The sequence below is a fragment of the Muntiacus reevesi genome, chromosome 3, assembly GCF_963930625.1.
Source record: "Muntiacus reevesi chromosome 3, mMunRee1.1, whole genome shotgun sequence".
NCBI classification, from domain to species: domain Eukaryota; kingdom Metazoa; phylum Chordata; class Mammalia; order Artiodactyla; family Cervidae; genus Muntiacus; species Muntiacus reevesi.
The window spans coordinates 173818183-173844968 of record NC_089251.1 but is presented as its reverse complement, the minus strand read 5'-3'; the positions used below and the strand labels follow the sequence as shown (position 1 = coordinate 173844968).

The window sequence follows — 26786 nt, the reverse complement described above, 5'->3', positions numbered from 1 at the left end:
CCCATCCTGAGGCCCTGGCTAGTCAGGGCCAGCTCTTTGCAGCCTGGCTTTCCCCGCTGGTCCATGCCAATTTGATAAGAACATCAAAGGCTGATTTTCCGTACCGTGCCAGCCTCTGCTGGGGTGAATTGCCCCGTGTGCACCCGGTACCAGGCAGAGTGGCAATCCGATTCCACACCTGCTCCTGAGTGAGGGCCTGCGTCTTGCATAGTGATAACCAAACGTCCTTCCGCCGGAGCAGGCAGATGCATGCCTGTTGATCCAGCCGGCCTCGCATCTTGACCACATTTCCTTGCAGAAAAGCCTTTCTTGGACCATATACTTATTACACATATGCAGTACATTTTAAAGGGGGAAATAACCAGAAGGAAGGAATAATTGTGTCCAATTTACAGAATAAATAGCAGCCATTAAAAATGTAAACAAAGCTTTGTAGAGTTCTTTTCCTTATTTTATTAAAAAAACTAGCTTTTGTGGTGAAAATAATGTGCTACAATCCTGTTTTATTGTGGTATTGACAGTAATTTAATAATTTTGAAGGTATAAAGACTTATATAAAATATAAAATATGTCACATTGAGGCCATAAAAGGAAGGCATTCGTTTTTACTGATTATACCAAAATGAGAGTGAAGACGAAGGTCAAGATCTTTTTAAATTTTTATGTTTTTATTTATTTTTAAAATTATTTGTTATTTATTTTGACTACGTTGGGTCTTTGCTGCCGTGCCAGGCTTAGTTGTGGTATATGAGATCTTGGTTCCCTGACCAGGAATCAAACCTGGGCCCTGTCCATTAGGAGTGTGGAGTCTTACCCACTGGACCACGAGGGAAGCCCCCCTTTTCGTTTTGAATACTTTAATGTGTATGCCTGTTGAGGAAACACCAAAAGTCAGAGCTTGACCTGGAACTGCAGACTCTTGTAACCAAGCCACTAACTTAAATTGTACCTTCAGTAACAGTAATGAGAGAACATGCGCGCTGTTTTTGCTTCGGGCTCACAGTGTTGTGCATCTGGTTTTTAGTGGGAAGGACATTAAATTTAATGTCAGAAGAGCTGAGGTTAAGCCCCAGTTATTAATACAACTGGACGAGTCACTTCCAAGAGTGCGCCAGGCCTCAGTCTCTCCATCTATACAGTGGGACTAGTTCTTTTCAGGATCTGTATGAGACTGAAATCCAATGAAATGTGTATGAATGTGCTTGGTAAACCCACATCAATGCTTTTCAGAAGTTTGTCATTTTTACTTCTTAACAACCAAGTCTGCACTGTTGAGGCCAACAGGGGCATATATATATATATATATATATATATATATATATATATAGTTTTTTTTTTTTTTTCCCCCATATGGCAAGTAGTCTGGAGGTAGGTATTCTGAGGAATTATCTTCTCTTCTCCTCTATCCTTAGTATGTGACTTTCTTCCTATAGTAAAATGACAACTGCTTGGGCATTCTGCCCATGTTTCAGGTAGAACAAGGGGGAGGGCAAAGGGCAAAAGACACGTGAAAACTGAGTCATTTCTTTTCACTGTGAAAACACTAGCTTTCCCAGAAACACCAGGATGTAAAATTCCAGTTATGTCTCCTAGGGCAGTGCTGACATCCGGCCTCCACGTGCTACAAGGGAGTGTGGGTAGCCAAGTCATTTGACAGGGCACAGTCCACGATCACCGGCTTCTTGGTAATGCCGCTTATCACGTGCGAGCATGGTCTCAATACTGGGCAAGTCACAGTTCACTGAAACCTCTAGAAAACACGTGTGTTCAGTAATATTAGTGTGTCTGTTTTGCATACTTTGAAACTTGGATTTAGTGGGACTACGTGGCTGGTCCAGGGTTGCTAGTTAGTGAATGGTAGAACTGTCCAGGGCGGTTGTACTCCAGAACCTGCCTTGTGAGCCTTTGTGCTGGGCGGCTTCCTGGGTTGTGGTCTCAGGGGAGACATTAGAGATAATGTGATTCACAACTAGAGACCAGTGAGCTGCCCAATTCATCTCCATATTAACATCTTGTTCGATCATTAGTGCTTTTTTTTTTTTTTTTTAAAAAAAAACATGAATTGCTTTTGTAAAGTGCAGTTGAGAAGTGGAAGAGAAACCATTATGTTCATTTTAACTATGTGAGGGCTGCTGCTGCTGCTAAGTCACTTCAGTCGTGTCTGACCCTGTGTGACCCCATAGACAGCAGCCCACCAGGCTCCCCCGTCCCTGGGATTCTCCAGGCAAGAACACTAGAGTGGGTTGCCATTTCCTTCTCCAATGCATGAAAGTGAAAAGTCGCTCAGTCGTGTCCGACTCTTGGTGACCCCATGGACTGCAGCCCACCAGGCTCCTCCATCTATGGGATTTTCCAGGCAAGAGTACTGGATTGGTTTACTATTGCCTTCTCCTATGTGACGGCAGTTAATGTTTTAAAAAAAAAAATCACTTGCTTTGCAGCAGGAAAGACCATGTTTAAATACCTAGAACTTCCACATACCTAACAAGATTAGCAGTGGGTTGAGGGATAATAGGAATGATTGTCATTAGACGTCAAGTGGCACACCCGGATTGGCTTTGTCTTTCTCTCAGAAGTTTTCTGAGTAAGATGCTCCTCTTGGGATGTCTTGTGTGGAAGGAGAAGTTCACCTAAAGTGATTCTGGTGGCAGTTTAAAAACCAAAGATAGCATAAAGAAGGAAAAGTTGAAAGGACCCAAACCTATAGCTGAAAATGTCAAACTTTTCAAAATATTCTTCTAGCACTTTCCAAGTGTGAGAATTTGATTTGTGTGGTAAGAGACCCTCTTTAAATAGGAATTAAAGATTGACTGATATTCTTGTTTTGAGACAATATCCACACTTAATAAACCTGGAAACCCTGCCGTTTCTTTTAAGGAGTTAATATTACGCGATTGATGGGTCCGAAGTGTTTCCCATGATACGGTATGCATCTGTGCTGAAATCTACTCAAAATCAAAATAGAAGTGTTTTACTACGCACTGTGCTGAACACAGTGAGCTAAATTTGTACAGTTCTTATTGCTTAAGGAATACAGTAGGATGTAAGCAAATGTTAATTACATTATGCTGAAAAAAAGGATAAATTGTGCTGGCATCTTGTTCACTTGTTGTGGGTTTTTAAAATGTTCAGGGGGAAAGTATGAAAAAAATTTTAAAAACTTTATTGGAGGGACTTCCCTGGTGCTCCAGTGGCTAAGACTGTGCTCCCAAAGCAGGGGGCCCAGGTCTGACCCCTGATCAGGGAACCAGATCCCACACGCCCCAACGACCATCAAAGATCCCACATGCTGCACTAAGGCGCGGCACAGCCAAATAAAGATATATTATGAAAAATAACTTTATTGGCGTATAGTTGCAGTGTTGTGTTAGATTTTTTTTTTTAATTCTAGGAAAAACATGAATTGCTTGTATAAAATGAGATTGAATGGGGACGAGGAGTCACCGCATCCATTCAGATTATTTGAGGGAAGTTATTATGTAAGAAAGAGAAGTTAATGTAAGATAGTGGAGGACAGGGAGGCCTGGTGTGCTGCAGTTCATGATGTCGCAAAGAGGTGGACATCACTGAGCCAGTGAACAACAGTACCACTGTAAGAAAAATTAAAAAAGAGGAACCTTAGTGATTCAGAAACGCTGGAGTCTGGAGTAGGGGCTGAGCAGTGGCCGGGCTCGGTGGGATGAGGATGGGGTATTAGTCTGCGAAGACCAAGTGAATCCATCTGATTGGGGCGGCTCCAGGGAGTGGTTGTCAGTGGTCACGTGTCCTGAGGACTCACCTACGGGCAAACACCACTCTAAGCCCTTTACCTGCATTCTCTCCTGTAATCCCCCTAACAGCGCACTAAAGTAGGTACAGCTTTGCATCACACTGCTTTACTTCGCACGAAGAAGGAACACCCGGCCTCGGTTTGTGGCAGCGCTGTCAGGGGCGTCCCTGGCTTCTGAGCCTGTGAGCTCCGAACCTATGCAGTGTCGGCCATGGCCTTGGACTTGGTTCTTCATATGCCTGCTTTGATCACTTAGGAAGGTGACCTTTCAGGAAAAAAGCCAGAAAGTACAGGCCAGGAATAGACTGTGGCATGAAAGAGAAGCCCGTATGGAGAGTGTTCACCAGGATGACAACATGTCACCGGCGTTGTCACTGATCCTGAGTCTTCAGGGAGTTCTAACAAGATGCCAGCCGCTTGGCTGCAGAGTTCCCTTCCATCCCAGCCTGTGGGTTTGCAAGCTAATTTCCATCGTGAGCATGAAATACAGCAGTGATTGGCTGGGGAGGGCCCCACTGAGGGAAAAGCAAGAGATTACAGAGGGTACAGAATTTAAGGAGTACTTGCTCCCTGCGTTTGTGCCCGACCTCAAGAGTGAGCACCCAGCACTGGGGACCCTCCGTGTCTGATGTCTCATCCTAGTCCTCACCCCACAGCTAGGAAAAGGGGTGACCCTTAAATTTTCATGGCCGACAGTGGATAGTATGAGATGAATTTTGTCTCATTTTATTTCTGTTAAATAGAGGAGAAATGCTCCTATATGAAGAGTATCTTTGTTACCTGAAATATCAAACTAAAGAATTACCTATTTTATGCACAGTGATTTGTCACTAAATATACAAAATATGAATATGAGTGATTTGTTGCATTTATTTATTTAGCTGTGCCTGTTCCCTGACCAAGGATTGAACCTGGGCCCTCTGCCTTCGGAGTGCAGAGTCTTATTCACCTGGCCACTAGAGAAGTGCCAAGTTTGTTATGTTTAGATAAGGTAAATATAAAGCAAAAGAAGGGAATTCTCTGACAGTCCAGTGGTTAGGACTTGCTCGATGCTTTCACTGCCGTGGCCCAGGTTCAAATTCCAGGGAAACTTAAGATCTTGCAAGCTGTATCACATGGCCAAAAAAAAAAAAAAACAGAGAGAGAATAAAGCAAAAGTAAATATTAACTGCTAAACAGGCCCTTACCCCGTTTACCTTCTTCACCCTCCCCTGTGCACATACAACTCAATAGCACAGATGCCTCAGTTCTTTTTCTACATCTTGAGGAAAATTGCTCCTGGCTTGGGGACTGTCTTGGCAGACTAAGGGATGAAGCAGGCAAGGACCCAGACACAGCAAAAGCCCTGATTCAAAATCCAGCAGGAAATAAACTAATGGGAAAGTGTATTTCCGGAGACTCAAGATAAAGGAACCTTTAAAGTCTCCTAAGTATAGGTTTTCCAGTAACATATAACACATGGTCCTTTCTTAGAAATGATGATAGAACAGTTTTTCTTTCCTTTTTGTTTGGTTATAATGGAGTTTCTGGGCAGTGCATCAAAACACAGACCTGCAGTCTATTTTAGGAATTCCTTTATGCATGGGCGTTTGTTTTACCTTTCTGGTGTGCCAGCCCAAGTATGTAGCAGTGAGATAGAGCTGTCTCTGCCTGGAGGTACCTTGGGCTATTTATATATAAATGGACAGAAGAAAACGGGGTTTGAGCTCAATGTTGTGGCCTCATTTTCTTCCAGAAGCAGACAAGAGGTAGTAACACATGTGGTAGTAACACAACTGAGTAAGTGTTTCTGAAATACTTCGTTTTAATAAACCCATAAGCCATGGTCACATTTGGGGTTGAAAGCATGCTCTCTCTTCATAAATCCTTCTGAGGGTCTTCCAGGAATTTACCCAAAAAGCAAGCCAGCGTATCAGGTGATGTGAGTTTCCTTTATGTAAATAAGAGGCAATATGTTCAGTGAAGTGGATGAAGCTTTAAAACCCAGTTCTGTCTCTGACCAGCTGTGTGTCCTTAGGCAAGGTGGAATTCTGTAAACAAATATAAAGAATTTCATTTTGACCTTTGTTAGTTTCCTCTTTCTGGTCCCCTCTGCGGTGAGGCGTTAGATTCAATGGAAAAAAATAGAGCAACGTAGAATTTACCCTGTATGGCATTTGAGGCAGTAGTATAAGCTGTGTTAAATTGATTTTAGTATTATTCTTCCAGCCAGAAAAGGTGAAAGTGTAGTTTCCTGGCTTTCCTTTTCCTCACTGACCCCGCCCCTGAAGTCCCACTGCCCACTTCCCCTTCTTTTCCTGATCCCTAAATATCGGATCGCTCCTGAGTTCTGTCTCAGCGTCTCTTCACAGTGGTTGGTTGGTGTCCTGGCTTTAAATATGCAGGTGACTTCTAAATGCTTAGCTCTGGTCCTCAGTGAGTCCCCTGAACTGAGATTCATGTATCCAACTGTCTCCCTAATACCTTTGCAGTGGTGTTCAAGAAGCATCTAAGGCTGAACGCGGCCAAAGGAGACTTCTCGCTTCCTCCTCTCTCCTTTCGCCGCTCAATCTTCCCCACTGGAGGGAGCCAGTGGCACGCCAGCTTATCATCTAGGTGTGTGCTCATCTGCCACCTCTTCAGGGAGGCCTGCTCTGTCCATCCTTTCTAGAATTCTCCCCACTTCTTGATCATTCCTCCATCCTCGCCCCAAGAGAACAGGGATCTTACCCATTGTTTGTTTACTGCTATGTTCTCAGTACCGCAGAGAAGGCTAGACGCAGAATGATTTATTTATTGAATGAAAGAAACACTGAATAAATGAATGAGTGAAAAAAAGGAAGAAAGTAACTTAACAAAGAATTTGCCAGTGATTGGACTGTGGATGAAAAGAATTGGCTCAGTTCTAGACATGCTGTTCCTTAAGTTGATTTTTTTTTTTATTCGAATTCATGCACTCCTTATGAATTTTCTTCAGTGAATTTGGGCTTCAGGGAGAACTAGAGTAGTTAGGGGTCTTGAGGAAAAATATTTACGCTTAAGCAGTTTGGGGGTCTAATAGCAGTTATTGATGAAAAGATACTGAGTTCAGAGACTTTAAAGGCAAAATTTGATGATTATTATATGCTTTAATTCTCAAAGTACAACCGGATTGCTTCCCAGTCATCAAAATCTTTGTGGAAGTCCCCATCTTTTTTACTCTGTTGACAGTGAGCGTGATGGATGGAAGCGGGCTGCCATGTTCAGATCTGCAGTGTCTGGCTGGAAGGATGTCTTACAAGAAGGTCTCTTTGGAGCTGACTTCTGAGCGTTAATTTCTTCTACCAGGAGATCAGTAAATGACCCTTTCCACCTGCTGCCATCCGAATTTGGGATTTGATGGCCTCACTGATTTTTGTTTCTGCTGGATGAATTTTCCAATCGGTTTCGAGAAGGAGATGGCTTTTTTTTTTACATCTCTGCTGCTCTGCCAGCTTCTGTTTGCAGGGACGATTCTCTGCATCCAAATTAAACTTCACATGATGGTATTTTGCCCCTTTGCAAATTGATGAGTTGGGAAGCCTCGTGCTTATGAAACACTGGCTTGCTATCTTTGGCCAGTGTCTAGATTGTGAACTGGTGAAATTTTGAAAACAAAATCCCTGCTGGCCCCAGTAAGCAAGTTGAATACAGAAACTACAGTGCCACCTGCTGGCATTCTGAGGGGAATGCAAGTGATGCTTAGGAGAAGCACTTGTGTAACAAATAGATCAAAAAGGCAAATCCAAGGATAAATATTTGAAATGCATGGTAATTTGAAGAAAGTAGGTAAAAACAATGAAGTTCTAAGTCAGCGTTTTAGAGAGGAAAATATTGACTTATTTTGTGATAACTATGTAATAGTGAGAACATAACTTCTCTATAATGTGAACTTTGGAAAAAGGGGTTGAAAAATTAGAAATCAACCTTTGAATTTTTGAGACAACTTTATATGCACTATATCCAGGTAGGGAGACTTGAGTGTGTTTTGGAAAGGCAACCAGGCTAACAGTGCCTCAGTACAGCTCCTTGCTGGCCTCTAACCAGTCAGGGAGCCTATGCCTCTGGAGACTATGGTTTCCTGCAAAACTGGGATTGGGTTAAACAATGGGCAAGATTCCTCACAACTCAATAAAGCATATTATTCTAAATCAGCAAAGGACTGGAAAAAACTGCTATTTCTTTAGACCATTTTCCCACGGAAACATTTCTTTCAGAAAAAGTGAAAGACATACATATTTTTAGTTTATTACATACTTAACTGGTTTATCAAGACTTAGGGATAGTTGAAATATTTGGTACTAAGCCGTTAGGTCAAGATTTTCCTAGTCCTAAGAGTGAGTCTGAAACTCAATGTGCCACTTCCTTTGCTGTCAGAGGTCATCTGCAGAAAGCCTGGTGGTGATGCTGGTTGGTCATGGACAGTTGCCAGTAAGGTAGACTGAGCCACAAATGAATCAGAATAAAATTTTGCTTTAAAAAAACCCAAAGTTTAAGAATTCAAAGCTTCAGCATCAATATTAATTTTGAAGGATTTCCTCCCTTAATCCCCACTCACCTAGCCAGTGCTTCAGTCCGCTGCCAGGCTGTCTGCTGGCGGTTGCCTTGCCTCTACTTCCGTGACCCTGAACACTTTCCTCGCATGTGTGACTGCAGATTCTCCACTTCCTCCTCCTTCCTGCCACTCTTACTTCCCCACCACATGCCCTCTCCCCTCCTTCCCCCTCGTCCTTCAGGCGTTACTTCTCCTTTGCGTGTATTTTGTTCCCGATTATCACCCTCCCTCCACTGTGAGCCCCACTTCTTCATGATTGTCCATGTCCCTTACTCATAATAGCATCAACACTGAGTCATTTTACCTAATGAATGAAACATTGAGATGGTTGTTTCATGGAAGCCTTTCAAGTAAATATTTGTTTATTTCCATTTATTGTGTGGATCAAAAGGAAGAGAGTCTATTTTGGAAGCTAAATCTGGCAAAATGTGTTGACAAGGTAGATTTTCCTTGCGTCTTTTTGTGTTGGCAGCGTGGTAGTCTGGGCGAGAAACTAGGCTACAAGTCCAGCTCTTCAGTGGTCGGGTCCTTTCCCCGTTTTCTGTTCTTTGTTCTTAACTCTGTCCCCTCATGGACATTAGGAGTCAGTCCAGCTTTTGTGCTAGTTGGAGACATTTTTCTTGCAGACTTGGGGTCTGAAGGTGCTTCCATTCTCAAATGTTGGTCAGTGGTCAGCCAGCATCGATGCAGTTATTCCAAAGAGAGATGACTTATCACAGGTGGCTCTGCGTGAGAGGAAGACCCCAGACTTTGTCTGGTCATCTTAAGTCCTATAGGCTCTTTTTCAGCCACTGTATTGGGCAAGAAGTTCATTCAGGTTCTCCTGTAGGATGTTATGGAATAACTTGAGTGAACTTCTGGGCCAGCCCAAAACTTCTCTTCCTGATTGTGTCAGCGGAACTCTGCCCTTCTCACACTAAAGAGTGTTTCACCGGTTGCCGCCTCCGCCCTCCACCCTGGGTGGATATACGTGCAGTGGAGATTAGGCGTGAATCCTCTGAGCTGCCCTGCTTCTGTTCTGATGCAGGTTCCTTCTTCCTGGCTTTCCTGCTCAGCAAACTCAGGGACACTGTGCTTACCTCTCGCTCTGGACCCACCTGGTGGAAGATGCTGCTCCACCTCGGCTCTTCCCCTTTTGAGAAAAACAATTTGAACTTTCTTTGGTTCTCCTGCCTTCTTTCTTTAAGTTGGCATCTGTTCATGTATTTTCTGGAGAAAGGCTTAATCACCTGGTCTGGGGCCGAGTTCACATTTCGGGTTCACACGCTGGCAGCCGGGGGAAGGGAGGGGATGGGCCAAATCGGATGCCCAGACATGTATTAGTGAACTTGGACACATTTTTAAAAACATTGAGTTATTTGCCATCACTTTAAAAGGTGGAGCTCTTGTTTAAAAAAAAAAAAAAAGAAGAGTATATTTCTGGCTTCACTTTGCACTTTGGAAGATCTAGTGATACATGTAGCACACTTGTCAGATGGCAGCAAGCGACCAGGGGAGCTCCATCCTGGCTGCTCCCTACCTGGGGCTTCCAGTCTCCTGTGGCTTGCTGTCCTTGGACCTCTGCACCCTCCTGGTTTCTCCTCCAGATGACCACCTGACTTATCTGCTGGGACTGTCTTCTCATTATTACCCATCTGCTGGGTCTGTATTCTCATTGGTCTTCTCCTTCCCATTTATATTAAAGATTTTTTTTAAAGTATGTCTGTATTTATTTATTTGACTCATGAGGTCTTAGTTGTAGCCTGCGGGGATCTTTGTTGTGGCTCCGTAGTCTTGGCGCACGGGTGTGGGCTTAGCTGCTCCATCGCATGTGGGGTCTTAGTTCCCTGACCAGGGACTGAACCCACCTCCCCTGCCTTGCAAGGTAGATTTGTAACCGCTGGACCACCAAGGAAGTCCCTGAAGGACCTCTTAATGGAAATAACTTAGCATGTAGATAATGATTCACAGAAATGGAAGACACTTCAATGATCACCCAGGCAAGTCCATTCCCTTCATTTAATATAGGTCGTACCCTGGTGTGAATCTTTAATTAGTGTTGACAAATGGCACATTAGCATGTTTCTAGAAAGGCGGCAGATGGCTGGGAAAGACTGTTGGTTAATATTCTGTAGAAATTTGCCTGGCTCTGCTAGGCTGATTGATGCTGGGTCTCACTAGTTAGGAGGGTCTTCAGATCTCACATGAAGGGAAGGCTCCTTGATAATCACGCTTGTTTTTCTTTTGTAGGAATCCTCTGCATAAGTCAAACTCGGAAGACAGCTCCGTAGGTCAGTACCCCTTTTCTTGGTTTAACCATTGCTAATGAATTATTTCCTTTTAATGCTTTATAGAACATATAAATATGTGAACATACAAAACCTATAAAGAACCCTTCCATCCAGAAATAAACATTGTTAAGATTTTGATGTACAGCTTTCCCCTTCCTTTCTGTGTTTATGTGGGTTTTAAAAAGCTTAATTTGGATCATATTCTACAACTGAAATATATCCTGAGCATGTCCCTACATGATTGAGTACTTTTTACAGGAAAATTCTAAAGTCTGCATAGTAATCTGTCATGGTGGATGTGCCATAATTCAGACAGCCAGTCTCTTCTTTGCTGGGCATGTGAGTTGTTTGCAATTTTTTCTCTATCACAGAGAAGTGCTGCTACCACTGAAAATCCTTGAGCCTACCCATGATCACGTCTTTAGGGTGCGTGCTCAATTGTTCAGTCATGTCTGGCTCTTTGCGACCCCAAGGTCTGTAGCCCACCAGGCTCCTCGGTCCATGGGATTTCCCAGGCAAGAATACTGGAGTGGGTTGCCATTTCCTACTTCAGTCTTTAGGGTAAATCCTTCAATTTGGAACCTTTGAATGAAAGATTTTGCACAATTCAGGTGTTCTATAGTTTATTTCCTTGGTTATAGAATCGACTTTTCTGATTTTGTCACATTTTATTCTGTTTCGGTCTAAGAAAGTCTGGCAAAGTAGTCATAATTAGGAGTGTAAGTGCTGAAGTCAGGCCTTGATTCGGATTTGAATCATGACTCTACCAGCTGCCTAGGTATGATCCCGGGCAAGTCTCTTGTCTCTCTAAGCCTCAGTTTTCTCATCCACCAAATGGAAACAGGAATCCATCACATGTTCATCATTAGTGAGTGTTAAGTGAGATATGCCATTAGACACAAAGTGGATATGGTCAGTGCTGGAGATTGTTAGGTCTTGCCATTTTTTTTTTTTTTTAAAGCTGTGCCTCCATTTCAGAAATATTAAAATGGGAGGAGGGGAGAGTATAGCTTACAAGAAAGTGAAAGTGAAAGCTACTCAGCTGTGTCCGACTCTTTGCGACCCCGTGGACTATGCAGTTCATGGAATTCTCCAGGCCAGAATACTGGAGTGGGTAGCTATTCCCTTCTCCAGGGGATCTTCCCAACCCAGGGATAGAACCCAAGTCTCCCGTACTCCAGGCGAATTCTTTACCAGCTGAGCCGCCAGGGAAGCATAGCTTACAAGAAGAAAACCCTATTCCCAGATTGCCCGAGAGAGGTATTACTAATCCCACTTCTGCTGCCACCGTTCACGGCTGACACTTGCTGTCGTGTTTAGCCCAAAGGCAGCAGGCGCCTTCCAGATGCTGAGGACACAGGCAGCCTCAGGCCAGCGGGCTCCGGTTTCCCTCCGGGAGTCCTGGGGGTTGTCAGAGCGTAGTGAGGGCATCCTGCTTTGACAAATGATGCCCTTAGCACGGGAGCCCTAGGCGTGGGCTTTCCACGGCTCTGTTTCATGCTGCCCTGCCTGGACTGTGGAAGCCAACAGCGCATCACTCCATGGGGCCCTTCTCCAGTGGCCGTGGAGCAACTGGACCCCAAATGGGTGACGAAGCCGCAGCTTCGGGTGTGCCCCGTCCCTGAGAACAGATAGGGCTGCCGCCGCTTCATTTGATCTTTAAAGAATAAAGGGCCACCCTGTTCTTTCCTTTTCCTCGCTTGACCCCTCTCCTCTAGCTTTACAAAAGGTATTACGTGTTCCTGAGGATCACAGGTCGACCAGATAAGAAAACTGTCTAGTCATGACAGTGAATTTGTGTTTCACATCAAAGTCACCCAGAACCATCTGGGAAAGGTGGAGGTGTGTGTGTGTGTGGCGGGGGGGGGGGGCGGGGGGGGGGGGTGTCGAGTTGGGAGATGTCACAGCAGGCTGGCAGTTTGCTTTTCTTATCCCGGTGCCCTGGGTGAGCTGTAGGGAGGTCACCAGGTAACCTGAGCATCAGAGAGGTGGGACTCACACCCCGCCTATGCCATAGCGAGACCCACATATATTCCACACCTAAGAGGAAAAGAGTGGGTCAGCCCCACAGACCTGTGAAACCTCACCAGTGCACACAGCACATACCAACCATTCTGTTCTCTTTGTAAAGCTGGGATAACAGAAATAAATCAAGGGTAGATCAACAACAGAAATAACAACAAAACAAAGTTAACTTTTTAAAGCATCCTATTTGTGGTTCAGCTGAAATCATTGTGGCTGAGACCAAAGGGGGAAAACTATACCACAAGACAAGGCAGAATTAGACACAGTAGTTAAACAGACATCAAAGTGAATATAAGTATGCATGTTTTGCCTGCTTTTTTTTTTTTTTGATGTCTCTTTATTTCTCATCTTAACTCCACTGTACCATTTCTTGCTCTGAGGAAATTTGCATTTCTTTTAAACAACTTTATAGGCATTTCTAAGTCTTTTCACAAAACTGAAAGAGAAAAACTGTCTTTTTTGTGTGAAATCAAAGTATTCTGACAAGCTTTGAATTGTAAGGAAGAGGTTACTTTGGTTATTAATGAATTTATTGCTTGTGCCTTTTTTTTTTCTTTTTTTAAAGGAAAGGGAGATTGGAAGAAGAAAAATAAGTATTTCTGGCAGAACTTCCGAAAGAATCAGAAAGGAATAATGAGACAGACTTCAAAAGGTACTGGAACACAGCTGGCGGACAGTAGGTCCTTTCAGCTCTAAAATGTTAAGACGTTTGGGCTGCTAATCTAAACGGATGCTGTAAGTTAGAATAAGTCATTGCGTGTGCCCATAAACTGTTCAACTTTTCTGACATTCCTATCATTGCTTTTAAGACTTCATCCCAGTGGGTTTTCTTTTTTTTTTTTTTTTTTAAATCAAAGAAAACAAAACGGAAAGAGCTCACAGTTCTTTCTTTTCATAGATTTGACAGCAGAGACCAAATCTTTCCTTTTCTCAGTCACATCAACCTCAGGGAGATCTCTCCTGGCCAAGATCGGTCCTAAAAGGGTCTAGAAAGTCTTCACGTTTGTTAGTTTTGGGCCCTCCCCCCTGCCCTGCCACTTGGGGCCTTTGCAGTCTTCGGAGCTCCGATGCTTTTCTGTGGCAGGGACAGTTATGGGGCTGTTGCCCCTGGAAACTGTCTAATGGGCTGACATCATGGGAATTTGCGCGGACTGCTTTGTGAAGGGAGTCCTGCCCTCCTCTCGGCCATGTCTTTTGTTGTTGTTTATATAGTAAGTAAATATGTCATCCCTTTGAGGCCCAGTTATATAATTTATGTTTCTCCAGCATTCAGACAGGGAGGGGAAACAAAGCTACTTCTAGATTCCAGTCTGGCTGGATAAGGTTATCATTAGATGACCATTTTTAGTTGCTCACCGCTGGCGCGATTTCCTTTCTTTCACGAAATCTCAGTGTCCTGCCCCGTGCAGAATACACAGTCATTCATACACACGGAAACGAGAAACGCGGGCAGCCTGTATGCCAGGGGCACAGCTGTGTTGCTTGGCGGTCATCAGCGGGCCTATTTAAGTTGTCTTGCTGTAAGGGAGTTATTCTTAAACATTCCCAGTTTCTCCTTTTGGGGACACACCCAGCATCACTTGAGATTCAAAGTAAACCCCAGATTCTAACAAAGTCTTATTTAGAAAGAAAGAAAAGGGGAGAGATGGAGGGAGGAAGCCAACAGCTCATCAGCTCACGTGGATTTCTTTTTAAACCCAAGCAACTCCCTCCACCACTAGGCATTGCAGATAGTAAAATGAATCACCGCCAAGGCGCTCTCTTCCCTAACCTGGCACACACCATCACTCTTCTCGCACAAGGGACTGAGTGGCGAAGGGAACTTGAGTGGTGTTTCTGGACTGATTGATTACAAAATGGAAATGAGATAAGGAAACCCAGGGGAACATAAATATCCACAGTAGGTCCTGACCACGCTGCATTCAGACAAGTCTGCAGCCTGACTCATTTAGTTCGTAGCCCAGCATCCTGACGACACTGCTGGTGGTGATGTGAGTGTGGGAAAGACGTGGTAGAGGAGAAAGGTGAGGGGTAAGAACTCCAGCTACATGAGACAGCACGTCTGCGCCTGACATAACCTCCCCACGCTCTGATCAGAGGCACCTACGCCAACGTGACTCTCGTATGGAGAGCAGATGGCTATGTTCGCTTTTCAGGAAAGCTCTGCCAAAGGATGCTGATCGAGGAGTTCTCTTTCCCTCTGCAGCTCTGCCTTCAGTTCCAAACTGGAAGTTGAGTTCCCCTCACAGGGTGGAAACGTATTTATGACAGTGGCACTCTCAGATATCCACATGGATAGTGCCTTCCTTCTAATGAACTGAAAATATTTCATGCCTGTGATTATATTTACTTGTGCATGTCCCCCGAGGAACACCAGTCAAACTGTTTTATAAAAATCTAGGCTTTTACCCACTCCTGTATTCTCGCCTGGAGAATTCCATGGAAAGAGGAGCTTGGCAGGTTACCGTCCTCAGGGATGCAAGGAGCTGGACACGAATGAGTGACTAACACACTTCACAGGCTTTTACCAGGCTGTGAGCTTTGTTCTGCAGCAGACACTGTGACCTTCAAGTTCTCTGTCTCGAAAGAGGATTCTCTTCCCATCTTCCACAGAAACATTTTCTTCTTGTTAATGTTTGAAATGGAAGGACACAGAGAACCCTTGGCTAAAGGAGCCCTGGAGTGCTCGTCCCCTCTAACTGGATCTTTAAATTAGGTCTCTGCCTGACCAGTCACTCCAAACTCCCTATTAGTCTTCTTCCAAAACTCCTCCACTAGACCCTCCGTCACAAAAACGCTGATCATTTTGAAGGATTTGTTTCCATGGTAACATCCATAGGTTCTTGGACCTTGTTTTCCAATGAGATGGGCTCACTGGCTTCCCCAAATGCAGCCCATGCCTGCTCCTGTGGCTCCATCAAGAACAGGGTCCTAAATCACATCCTTTAGATGACAAACAGTCAAGACTGGCATCCTGTTTTATCTTTCTATTATCTTTCTCATTCTTATTGTTTTTCTTCTTTGATCTCTAGGAGAAGATGTGGGTTACGTTGCAAGCGAGATAACAATGAGTGATGAGGAACGGATTCAGTTGATGATGATGGTCAAGGAAAAGATGATCACCATTGAAGAAGCGCTTGCTCGGGTAAGAGTGTGGATGTTTGGTTTACATTTGTGAGCACCTGACCGCCTTACACTGAAAAATGTTGAGGGATGGCTATAGACTAAATGTTTTTGTGCCCCCCCCCCCCCAAATTTATATATTAAATCCTAATTTGGAGATGAGAACTTTGGAAGGTGATTAGCTCTTCAGAGTGAAGCCCTTATGAATGGGATTAGTGAGCTTATAAAGGAGGCCACAGGGAGCTTCTTTACCCCCTTCCCCTGTGTGAGGACACACGCTGTCTGTGAACCAGGAAGTCAGGCATCATCAGACACTAAATCTGCCATCTCCTTGATCTTAGACTTCCCAGTCTCCAGAACTATGAGAAATTTCTGTTGTTTATAAGCCACCCGATCTATGGTGATTGGTTATAGCAGCTCAAAGAGACTAGGACAGGGGCATCAAAGGGTGAATGGATAGACTGATAATGATAGATTACTTAATAAACACCAAGGAAAAGTTAAATGCAACCATTATAAACACTAGTTCTAAAGGAAGCCTTCAACAAATTAAACTTGGAATAAAAAGTCAAGCTTTATCTCCAAACCTTAAACTTTTGCTTGCATTCATTTCTAAGTAGATATTAATTACAGTTTATTGTGTTATTTATTTATTTATTTTTTTGCTCTGAGTTGAATTAGGCTTTAAAAGAAACCTTTAGGACACTAGAGTAGTATTTATGATAGCAAGATAGCAATTCCTAAGAGATTTCCCACTTTGTTGCCCAACTAACTGACTGATTAATTCTTGACTTTGACTTTGAATACTTGGTTCACATGATAGACGAGTCATACACTAGGCAGATTTAGAATTTCAAGTCACTAAGGAATCATTGAATGAGGTATGACTTTACCATTAAACGGAATCTTGAAGGTATGGAACCTTGAAACAGTGACATTCTGAGTGGTGGTTTCGTCACTTAAGTCACGTCCGACTCTTGCGACCCCATGGACTGTAGCCTGCCAGGCTCCTCTGTTCGTGGGATTCTCCAGGCAAGAATACTGGAATGAGTTGCCATTTCCCTCTCCAGAAAACCTTCCTGACCCAGGGATCGAACCTGGGTTCCCTGCATTGGCAGGTGGATTTTTTACTGCTGAGTCCTCAGGAAAACCCAACTTAGTTTACAGACTACCCAACTGTACACATCAGTAATTTAAAAAAACCTTCATGTGTTGCTGAGACAATGCTGGGGGAAAAAAAATGCTTGAGGGCAGTGGGAGGTGGGACCTGTTGTAGGAGACCTGAGGTCTAAGGTCACCACCAGATGCCCACCTGCCGGCTTCTCTTGCTCTATTGAAGAGGAGCAGAGGTGATCCCAGCCACCAGCATCCTGGTGGGCTGCAGCTGTGCTGGGGCAGCGATGGAGCAGGTGACAAGTGACAATGTCCTGTCCACGCTGCTGATCACCTTCACCTGCCCTTCACCCTCAGTCTGGTCTCCCACTGCCCCACCCCGCCTTTAGCCACCCAACCTAGCTGGGCCGAGACGTCCACCATACATCTCTACACTGCCATTCCTTGAGCCTGTCATAGCACTTGGAAAAAGTCCAGTTGAATTCCTAGAAAAAGCATGTGAGAAACACAGATCGATATTAATTTTACCATGGTGGGCAAGATGTGTACTTACTGTCTGGGGAGTGATGCTGTTACATTGCTTGTATAATCGTAAAACGGAAGCTCTGGAATACAGAAGCTGTCTGCATTCATCCTGACAGCATCTATGTTTGGCCAGAGAGTTGCATAGGGCACATCGAATTCAGTTTTCTTGGAGCAGAAGAAAATGTTAAAAGCATCAACTTAGTTAACACAGTCAAAAATTAACACTGTCAACTTGAGGGGACATGTTTCTATAATTGAAAAGGAAACAAAAGAATACTTTCAAAGTTGGAGAGGAAAAAAGTCTGATGCTCTTTCTAAGCTGATACCTTTATCAGCTAGCCATTGTTTGCATGGAAAAGAAACCAGCAGTCAGCTCCATGAAAAGGTGGCACAGCTGTGTGGACGTGGATGGAGGTTGTAGCCCTGGAACCTGGCTATTGCCAGGCTGGCTGCCTTTGCCTAATTTTAGACAGAGCCCATCAAGACATCAAGAATATTTTCTATAAGGCAATCCAGAAACAGATTAAAGAAAAAAATTGATAACTTTCTCCAAACTTTATTAGATTTTGCACACAAAGGTGGGTGTCCTTTGACAGATGATGAAATAGCAGGGGACCTTATTGGCCGGCTCTTGGCAAAACAAGATACATTCTTGGTTACTAGCATCTGGGTGGGCTTCCTTTTAGCCAGAGACAAAACAAGAAAAACCAAAGATCTGCCTCCTTTAGCTTATGAGCAGCTCAAGGATCTAAGTTTATTTGATCACTGTATAAAAGAAACATCAAGAGTTAGACCTCCTATAATGACCATGATAAGAATGGTCTTTCCTGACATCAGACAAGTGTCTTTTCCACTGTCAGTTGGAGACTAAAAGACCCATAGGTATTTAATGGTTTTCTGTTACTAAAGAATTATTATAATCTGTTTCAGAGACTTGTCTAATTCTGTTTCACAAGACATTCTGCAAGAGGTTAAAATATTTGCATTTTGAAATTTTTATGTGTTTTCACAGCGTAGCTAAGGAGGAACTTGGAAAATAATGTTACTAATTAGCTCCTCCAATTCATCTTTTGTATTTGAATTTTCTGAATTTTCTAAAGTCATGCCCCTTAAAAGTTTACATATACTAGCTAGTAAATATCTGTGGTATTCAGGGCACTGACTTGCACAGGCCTTGGGGCACATGGAGCACAGTTCAGAGTTCCTTAAACACTAGTGTACTTTGACATATATTTCAAAGATTTGGATTATTTTTATCATAAGTCTGCATGCTGCTATTTAGACACAATTAAGTACCCAGTATGATTAATGTACTGTGATCATTTTACCACTCTTTAGATAATGTTGCACAGCCTACTGCTCTCCTTTTACAGTTCGAGAAATTCAATTCTGAGACTGAGTGTGCGAGATGGTGATGTGGTCCCGGTGAGAAATTTCTAGGGTTGGTCTTGACTTACTAAGAAGGTGTAATTTTTCTTTGATGTGTTAGGAGGGCTCTCATAGCTTGTGTCCCAGTTTGTTGCTCAATGTATTTTGTTGTTGTTGTACAATGTATTTTTGTAATGTTAATGAATAATGAATTTAAGTAATTAACTGGAAAGTTAGGACCAAAAACAGAGCCCTAGGTAGAATGTCTAGACGTGAGTTGTGACAGGACAGCCAGCGTCAGGAGAGAAGGTTGTCTCTCGTCTGGAGCGCGGTGTATCACCCCGCGTTCCTGTATCGGGGCAGCTTTTAAAATGAAAGGGTTAGTCACTCAGTCGTGTCCGACTCTTTGTGACCCCATGGACAGTAGTCTGCCAGGTTCCTCTGTCCATAGAATTTTCCAGGTAAGATTACTGGAGTGGGTTTTCATGCCCTCCTCCAGGGGATCTTTCCCACCCAGGGGTTGAACCCGTGTCTCTTACTCTCCTGCACTGGCAGGCGGGTTCTTTACCACTAGCACCAGACCGGGGAGAATTTTGCCCATGTTCAAATGAATACAGTTTGGCCCACAGTGCTTTGTTTATATGAATTTGATTGCTGAGTATTTACCCTCTGTGAAGAGTACAGCCATGATTCACAGTCCCAAAAACCCAGTTACCAATACAAAGATAAAAATGAAAAAGACTGCAAGGAATTAATACGTGAAACACCACTGTAAGTTGCAAAAGCATTTAAACAGAATGAAGTTTTCGAAATAACTCTCTGTAAACAGTGTGTAATTTAAAAAGACAGCAGCTTAGCTTAACGATTTTTAAATTTTTGTTAACTGAATAGTTCCTTCAAACTGTTGACCATGGGTAGTTCTCCTGAGAAGGGTACATGCCCGAGTATATATCTATGGTAACTGGGAAATTGGAGAATAGGTTGTTTTTTTTTTTTTTTTTTTTAAATAAAGGGAGTCTGGGCATCTGGTATACCAGAGCATGAGATTATGAGCTGAGAACCCATATATATTATTGAATCATTTCCTTGTAGCAGCTCTTGCACATCAATCATAGGAATGTGGGCAGCTAAAGGCTCATGAAGAGAGGCCGTAGGAGAGCAACAAAGTGATTGAGGGTTTTTTAAGAAATAGGTCTCATGGGCTGAAATTGGAAAGGATTTATCTCAGAAAAGAAGCAGAAAAGAACTTATTCACTGTCTTCAAGTATATGAAGGATTATTAAACAGTCCATCTTTAGGATGTACTGAGCAGTTCTGTTTTCATCTCTACTGAGGAGAGAATAAAAGGAAATGAATGAAGATTGCAGCTGGAGGAAACTTGGATTAAATATAAATGTTCTTCACAATAAGTACTCTTAGAAACGGGAACATTTTAGAATCGCTCACCATGAAAGTCTTTACAATAGGATAAGCATTAACCTATTAAAGATGGCCATCCCTCTAAGAATCGTGTCATAGACTTCAAGTATGAGAAAACCATGAGACTTGGGAAAATGGGATGTGAAGGTAGTAGTTCCTTCTGAGATAGACAGATGGACAGACAGATACACACACACTTTAAAATGCCATTATTTAAAAACTCCCAGAATTAAAGTAAAGCTCCATAACTTTGCTTTAAAATATATGCGTTTCTCAAATGAACGTCATCAATTGTCTTTGGGAGCAGAGTGGATTATAAAAATGTGATTATGTAAACAATAACCAGGCTTTTTTCATTGTAAAATGTTAAAGATCGTGTGTGTGTGTGTGTGTGTATGTGTGTGTTTTAAGTTGGGAAGTTAAAAATCAAGGTAAATTTAAGATAGAGCACAAATCTGAGTGTTTATCAGAAGCATGTGGGAAATTTCCTGGTCCTGGTGGTCCAGTGGTTAGGACTCTGCGTACTCACTGCCAAGGGCCTGGGTTCAATCCCTGGTTGGGGGACTAAGGTCCCATAAGCCATGCAACCAACAAATGAATCTTTTTTTTCTTTTTTTTTTTTAAGGAAGAAGAAGCACATGTACTGTTATGCTCCAAGATAAATGATAGAAGTAGACAGATAGCAAAAGAAAAATGTTGTCTCTTTATGATTAACTGGGGAGTACTTCGTTTTGTTTTCCTGAAGATGAACCATTTATTTAGTGCCTCAGGGAACTTGGGGCTAATGTTAAGTAAAGTAGGGCAGGAACCCTGAAAAGCAAATGATAACCCCCCTTTTCAGAGGGCAGCTGTTTTGATCATACAGAAAGAATAATGCACTTCTGGAAAGGAAGAGCATGCTAGTATGTCACTAAGTGTATTATAGAGATTAGAGCATATCAATCCCCCTAATATACTAGAAAGATTAAAATAATATCAAGTGCCTGAATAACAGAAGTTCAAATGTCTAGAATTGTTGTGAACTTTGAGCTCGCTTTTACTTGAAACCGCAAGGGTGATAATAATGTGTGTATGTTAGTCACTTAGTTATGTCTGACTCTTTGCAACCCCATGGACTATAGTCTGCCAAGTTCCTCTGTCCACAGAATTCTCCAGGCAAGAATACTGGAATGGCTAGTCATTCCATTCTCCAGGAGATCTTCCCAACCCAGGGATCGAACCCACGTCTCCAGCATTGGCAGGTGGATTCTTTCCCATCTGAGCCACCAGGGAAGCCCGACAATACTACCATAAGAAGTCTATTGCAAAGGGTGCAGTGTGTTAAACTTGCTGTGTGTCTTACTTTTTCTAATAATAGTCCTATGGGATAGTTTATTGTCATCACGTTTTCCATGTGAAGGAACTGAAGCTATTTGGGAACCCTTACTTGTTAATATTGTCTGCCTTCTCCAGTCCATTTCCTGTCACAGAGAGAAAAATTTCAAAGTAGAAATAATGCTTTGCAAGGTTGCTTTTTTTCTAGTAGAGTGGCTTTGCTTCATCCACATAGCTCCAGTGGTAAAGGACAGCCCTGGTACCTTCTGAGCTGTTAGGTCAGATTGTTTCTGTGTTTTGGTGTCTTGATTCATGGACCATGATTTGATCAATGTCTTAAATTTGTATCTAAAAACTGCTTTGTAACAGAATTTAATGCAGCCGACACCTTAATTGTATTATGCAGATAGCTAAATTTCTACCTGTTTTTAGGAAAACACCTGGAACTTCTCATATTGCCATTCAGAAAGCTCGTTCATCTATTTCTGCTGGGTTACATTGGTTAATTTTCTATAATACCTCGTTTGTCTAACTTTAAATGTCTCTGAACATATTCAAAATATATTATTCTCTCATCCAGAGGATCCCAAATAAATCCTATAACATTTGTTAGATGATAACATGGAACTGAACTTGAGGCAGTCAGGACAAGCAAGCAATTTTTAAAAATCACTGTCCGGCTTCCACCTCTGTTTTACTAAAATATCCCAAGTCTACACCTTGTGTGTTCTGTAAAGAGGTAATCCAGAGGCCAGACTACAGACAGTTTCTGTTATCAGACTTCCAATTAAACTGAGAAAGATGAGTCTTGATGTTGGAGGGTGTTGGAGAAGGAAAATCAAGGTTCTTTTTGGAATACAGAATACGAGGAGTCCATTGTGTCTCTTGGTTTGGTTTAGATGAAAACCTTCAAGACAGGGCTTGTGTCTTCTTTCTGTTTGGGGACCTTTGGCTTTGGCTGGCACTTGGTCACCAACAGCGCTGTGAAGATGGTGCCCGAAGCATTCTTTCTGCTGCTTGGTAGACAGTCTGGGCCATTATTTCCGTTTCAGTCTTCTGTTTTCTCTTGTTGCAGCTCAAGGAGTACGAGGCCCAGCACCGGCAGTCCACTGCCTTGGACCCTGCTGACTGGCCAGATGGTTCTTACCCAACGTTTGATGGTTCATCAAACTGCAATGTAAGTTTACTGTCTCTTTGAGCATCGTAACCAGTTCTACTTAGAAGGGACAGCCTCCACCATTTCAGCCTTTGGGCTTCTTTTTGCAATTACCACCTCCCACCTGGGTCTGAAAAGAGGCGTCTCTTCTGAGCTGTTGTTCTTTTCTTTACCTGATAGTCGGCAGTTGGAATGGTGCTGTTCATGCTGGTTGGTTGGTTTGCTTTATTATGGTCAAGTACAACTTAAAGTTTACCATTATAAGCATTTTAAGTGTTCAGTTCAGGAGCACTAGGTACATCCACTTTGCTGTACAACCATCTCCCCAACCCACTTCCTGAACTTTTTCATTACCCAGCACAGATATTCCATAACCATTGAACAATAACTCTCCATTCTCGCCCCACCTTCTCCAAACTCCTGGCAACCACATTTTACTTCCCGTCTCTATGAATATGACTAGTCTAGGTACTTAAAATGGAGAAGGAAATGGCAACCCACTCCAGTGTTCTTTCCTGGAGAATCCCAGCGACGGGGGAGCCTAGTGGGCTGCCGTCTATGGGGTCGCACAGAGTCGGACACGACTGAAGTGACTTAGCAGCAGCAGGTACTTATAAAGGGCCTAGAGAAGTGAACTCATACAATCGTCCTTCTGTGTCTGGTTTATTTCACTCAGCCCCTTGTTTTCTAGACTCATCCCTATTACAAGTGTACTAGAACGTCATTCCTTTCCATGGATGAGCGATATTCCACCGCACATGGATACCACTTTTGTTTAATTTCTCTGTTTAACCTTTTGAGCTGATCCTGTTCAGTTTTCCACAGTAGCTACACCATTTCATATTCTTTTTTTCATTTATTTTTATTAGTTGGAGGCTAATTACTTTACAATATTGTAGTGGTTTTTGCCATACATTGACATGAATCAGCCATGGATTTACATGTGTTCCCCATCCCGATCCCCCCTCCCGCCTCCCTCCCCATCCCATCCCTCTGGGTCTTCCCAGTGCAACAGCCCTGAGCACTTGTCTCATGCATCCAACCTGGGCTGGTGATCTGTTTCACCCTTGATAGTATACATGTTTCAATGCTGTTCTCTCAGAACATCCCACCCTCGCCTTCTCCCACAGAGTCCCAAAGTCTGTTCTGCACATCTGTGTCTCTTTTTCTGTTTTGCATATAGGGTTATTGTTACCATCTTTCTAAATTCCATATATATGTGTTAGTATACTGTATTGGTGTTTATCTTTCTGGCTTACTTCACTCTGTATAATGGGCTCCAGTTTCATCCATCTTATTAGAACTGATTCAAATGAATTCTTTTTAATGGCTGAGTAATATTCCACCATTTCACATTCTTGACAGCTGCATGGAAGTTCAATTTCTCTGCTTCCTCACCAACACTTTTGATTCTCCCCCTCCTTTTTTTTTATACTAGCCATTCTGAACGGTTATAAAATGATATTTCATTGTGGGTTAGATTTGATTTCTCTAGTGTCTGAGATTTGATTTCGCTAATGTTTAGGCATCCTTTTTTGTGTGCTTGACCATTTTAATATATTCTTTATAGAAGTGTTTATCAAGTTATTTGCCCATTCTTTTTTTGGGGGGGGGGGGGCTCGTCCAGGATGCCCATTCTTTAATTGTGTCTTTGTTCTGTTGGTTGTTGAGTTGTAAGAGTTCTTTATATATTCTGAATATTAATCCCTTATATGGTACATGACTTGTAAATATTCCTTCCCATTCTATGAGTTGTCTTTTCACTCTTTTGTTTGCCATGCCTCGTGGCATGTGGGATCGTAGTTCCCTGACCAGGGATATAACTCACACAGACCACCCAGAAAGTCCTACCTTTTTACTCTCTTGATAATGTCCTTTGAGATATTAAAGTTTTAAATTTTGAAATCTAATTTGCATTTGCTTTTGGTATCATATCCAAGAAATCATTGCCAAATAATTGTGGTGAAGATTTTCCCCTGTATTTTCTTTTTAAGAGTTTACAGTTTTAGCTCTTAACTTTAGGTCTATGACCCATTTTAAGTTATTCTATGTATATGATAGAACATATGCATCCAACTTCATTTTTTTGTGGGTAGATTCCCTGTTTTCCCAGAACCATGTGTTGAAAAGACTGTCCTTTCTTCATTGAATGGTTTTAGTACCCTTTTTGAAAATTAATTGACCATATATGTAAGGGTTTATTTCTGGGCTCTCTTATTTTATTCATTGGTTCATATGTCTGTCCTTTTTGATTAATGTAGCTTTGTAGAAAGGTTTTAAATTGGGATATGTGAGCCTTCCAAGTTGGCTCTTCTTCAAACTGTTTTAGCTATTAAAATCCCTTGAGATTCCATATGAGTTTTAGGCTGGATTTTCTATTTCTGCACAAAGAACCATGAGATTTTGATAGGGATTGCATTGAATCTGTAAATTAATTTGGATAGTATTGTCATCTTAACAATATAAAGTCTTCCAATCTATGAAACAGGCTATCCTTCCATTTATTTACATCTTATTGGTCTTTCAGCATTGTTTTGTAGTTTTCAGTATTAAAGTCTTGCCTCCTTGGTTAAGTTTATTTTTAAGTATTTTATTCTTATTGTTTTTTTTACACATGATAACATTAATTTCCTTTTTAAAATGTTCATTATCAGTATATAAAGATGGAACTGGCTTTCATACATTAATTTTGTAGTCTGCGACTTTGTGGAGTTTCATTATTATCTCCAGTAGAGTGTGTGTGTGCATGGGTGTAATCTTTAGTGTTTTCTGCATGTAAGACCATGTCACCCATGAACAGAGGCAATTTCATTTCTTCTTTTCCAGTTTTGATGCCTTTTATTATTCATTTCAAAGTGACCAAAACACTGTTTCCCAAGAGTTCCACCAAGATCATAGGAATTAGAGTTCCAGAGTTTCAAGCAGTCATTTCATGGTGTGATCATCAAACTTTATGACATGAAAATGAAGGGAGTTCGCTTTTTTTCATCTATTACACAATGATTTTGTTTATTAGGTCGTTTCTTCCTTAAATTCTGGAAGCAACTCTGCCTCCATGTTTTCAGTCTCTTGTTTCCTCTTGTTAATACTCCATACAGCCAGTCATCTTTCCAAAATATACTCCTTTTCTTACATTCCTGTTTCACAAAAGGCTGAGGAGCTTCCCAGGTGGCGCAATGGTAAAGAGTCTGCCTACCAACGCAGGAGACATGGATTTGATCCCTGGGTCGGGAAGAACCCCTGGAGGAGGAAGTGGCAACCCATTCCAGTATTTTTGCCTGAAAAATTCCATGGACAGAGGAGCCTGGCAGGCTACAGTCCACAGAGTCACAAAAAGTCGGACACAGTTGAGTGACTAAGCTTACATGCATGCACAAAGGGCTGATGGTTTTCCAGTTTTATAAGATAAATTTCAAACTTTTTGGCAGACTCAAGACCCTAAGTGATCTGGCTTTAATCAGTTTCTCTACTCCCATCTTTCATCCTTTGCCCTAACAGCCTCTACTCCATCCCCACTGGAGCCTGCGTGCATTACTGATCATAACTTGTATTTTCACACTCTCTGCTTTAATTTGTGCATTTCCTAAAAGGTCTTCCTCCATATTTTCCAGGTAAAAATCTTCAAGATGACGTCCAACCGCTACCTCCTCTGAAACTTTAGCATCCTCAAGTATATTCTCATAGCTTTCTGTTCTGCACTTTGTTAAATTAGCTTACAACACAAAACCTAACAGGTGTCCTGGAGCATCTGAATTAATTGTATATCAACCTCCATGGAAATTGTGAGCTCCTTGAGCAAGAAAGGCATGCCTAGCACAGTGTTCAGCTCCTATAGCTTGTTTGAGAAATATTTAGTGCAAAAGCTTGTATTTGAGTGGTCATTCTTCTTGGCTGCTTTTAAGAGCATGTTTTATGTCTGCCAAATACAGACTCAGTCTTTATACTTTCTTTGCATTTAAGTAACGAATGATGGCATATCTATAGTAAATATAACCCTCTTCTTGTCCCTGGTTTCCTAAATCAAGCACCAGATCCATTGCAGCTAAAACAAACAGACAGACAAACAAAAGGGCCACAGGATTATTTATTTGAAAACACTGCATGGTACGGTGTTGTGTGCAGGGTTCTGAGACTTTACCATTTTTAGTAATA

The 26786-nt window shown here is 42.3% G+C and overlaps 1 protein-coding gene and 1 pseudogene across 2 annotated transcripts in view; both read left to right on the top strand.

Annotated features, from left to right (window-relative positions):
- SASH1 (SAM and SH3 domain containing 1) overlaps positions 1-26786 on the top strand; it is a 185687-nt gene that overhangs the window by 100705 nt on the left and 58196 nt on the right. Inside the window, exons 5-8 of one of the 2 annotated variants that reach the window (XM_065931175.1) lie at positions 10551-10591; positions 13182-13268; positions 15649-15761; positions 22554-22655. In XM_065931175.1, coding sequence (XP_065787247.1) covers positions 10551-10591; positions 13182-13268; positions 15649-15761; positions 22554-22655 — 343 coding nt within the window. The remainder of the gene's footprint in view (positions 1-10550; positions 10592-13181; positions 13269-15648; positions 15762-22553; positions 22656-26786) is intronic. The other variant, XM_065931178.1, reaches the window with a different exon arrangement.
- On the top strand, positions 17140-18248 carry LOC136162908 (lanosterol 14-alpha demethylase pseudogene; annotated as a pseudogene).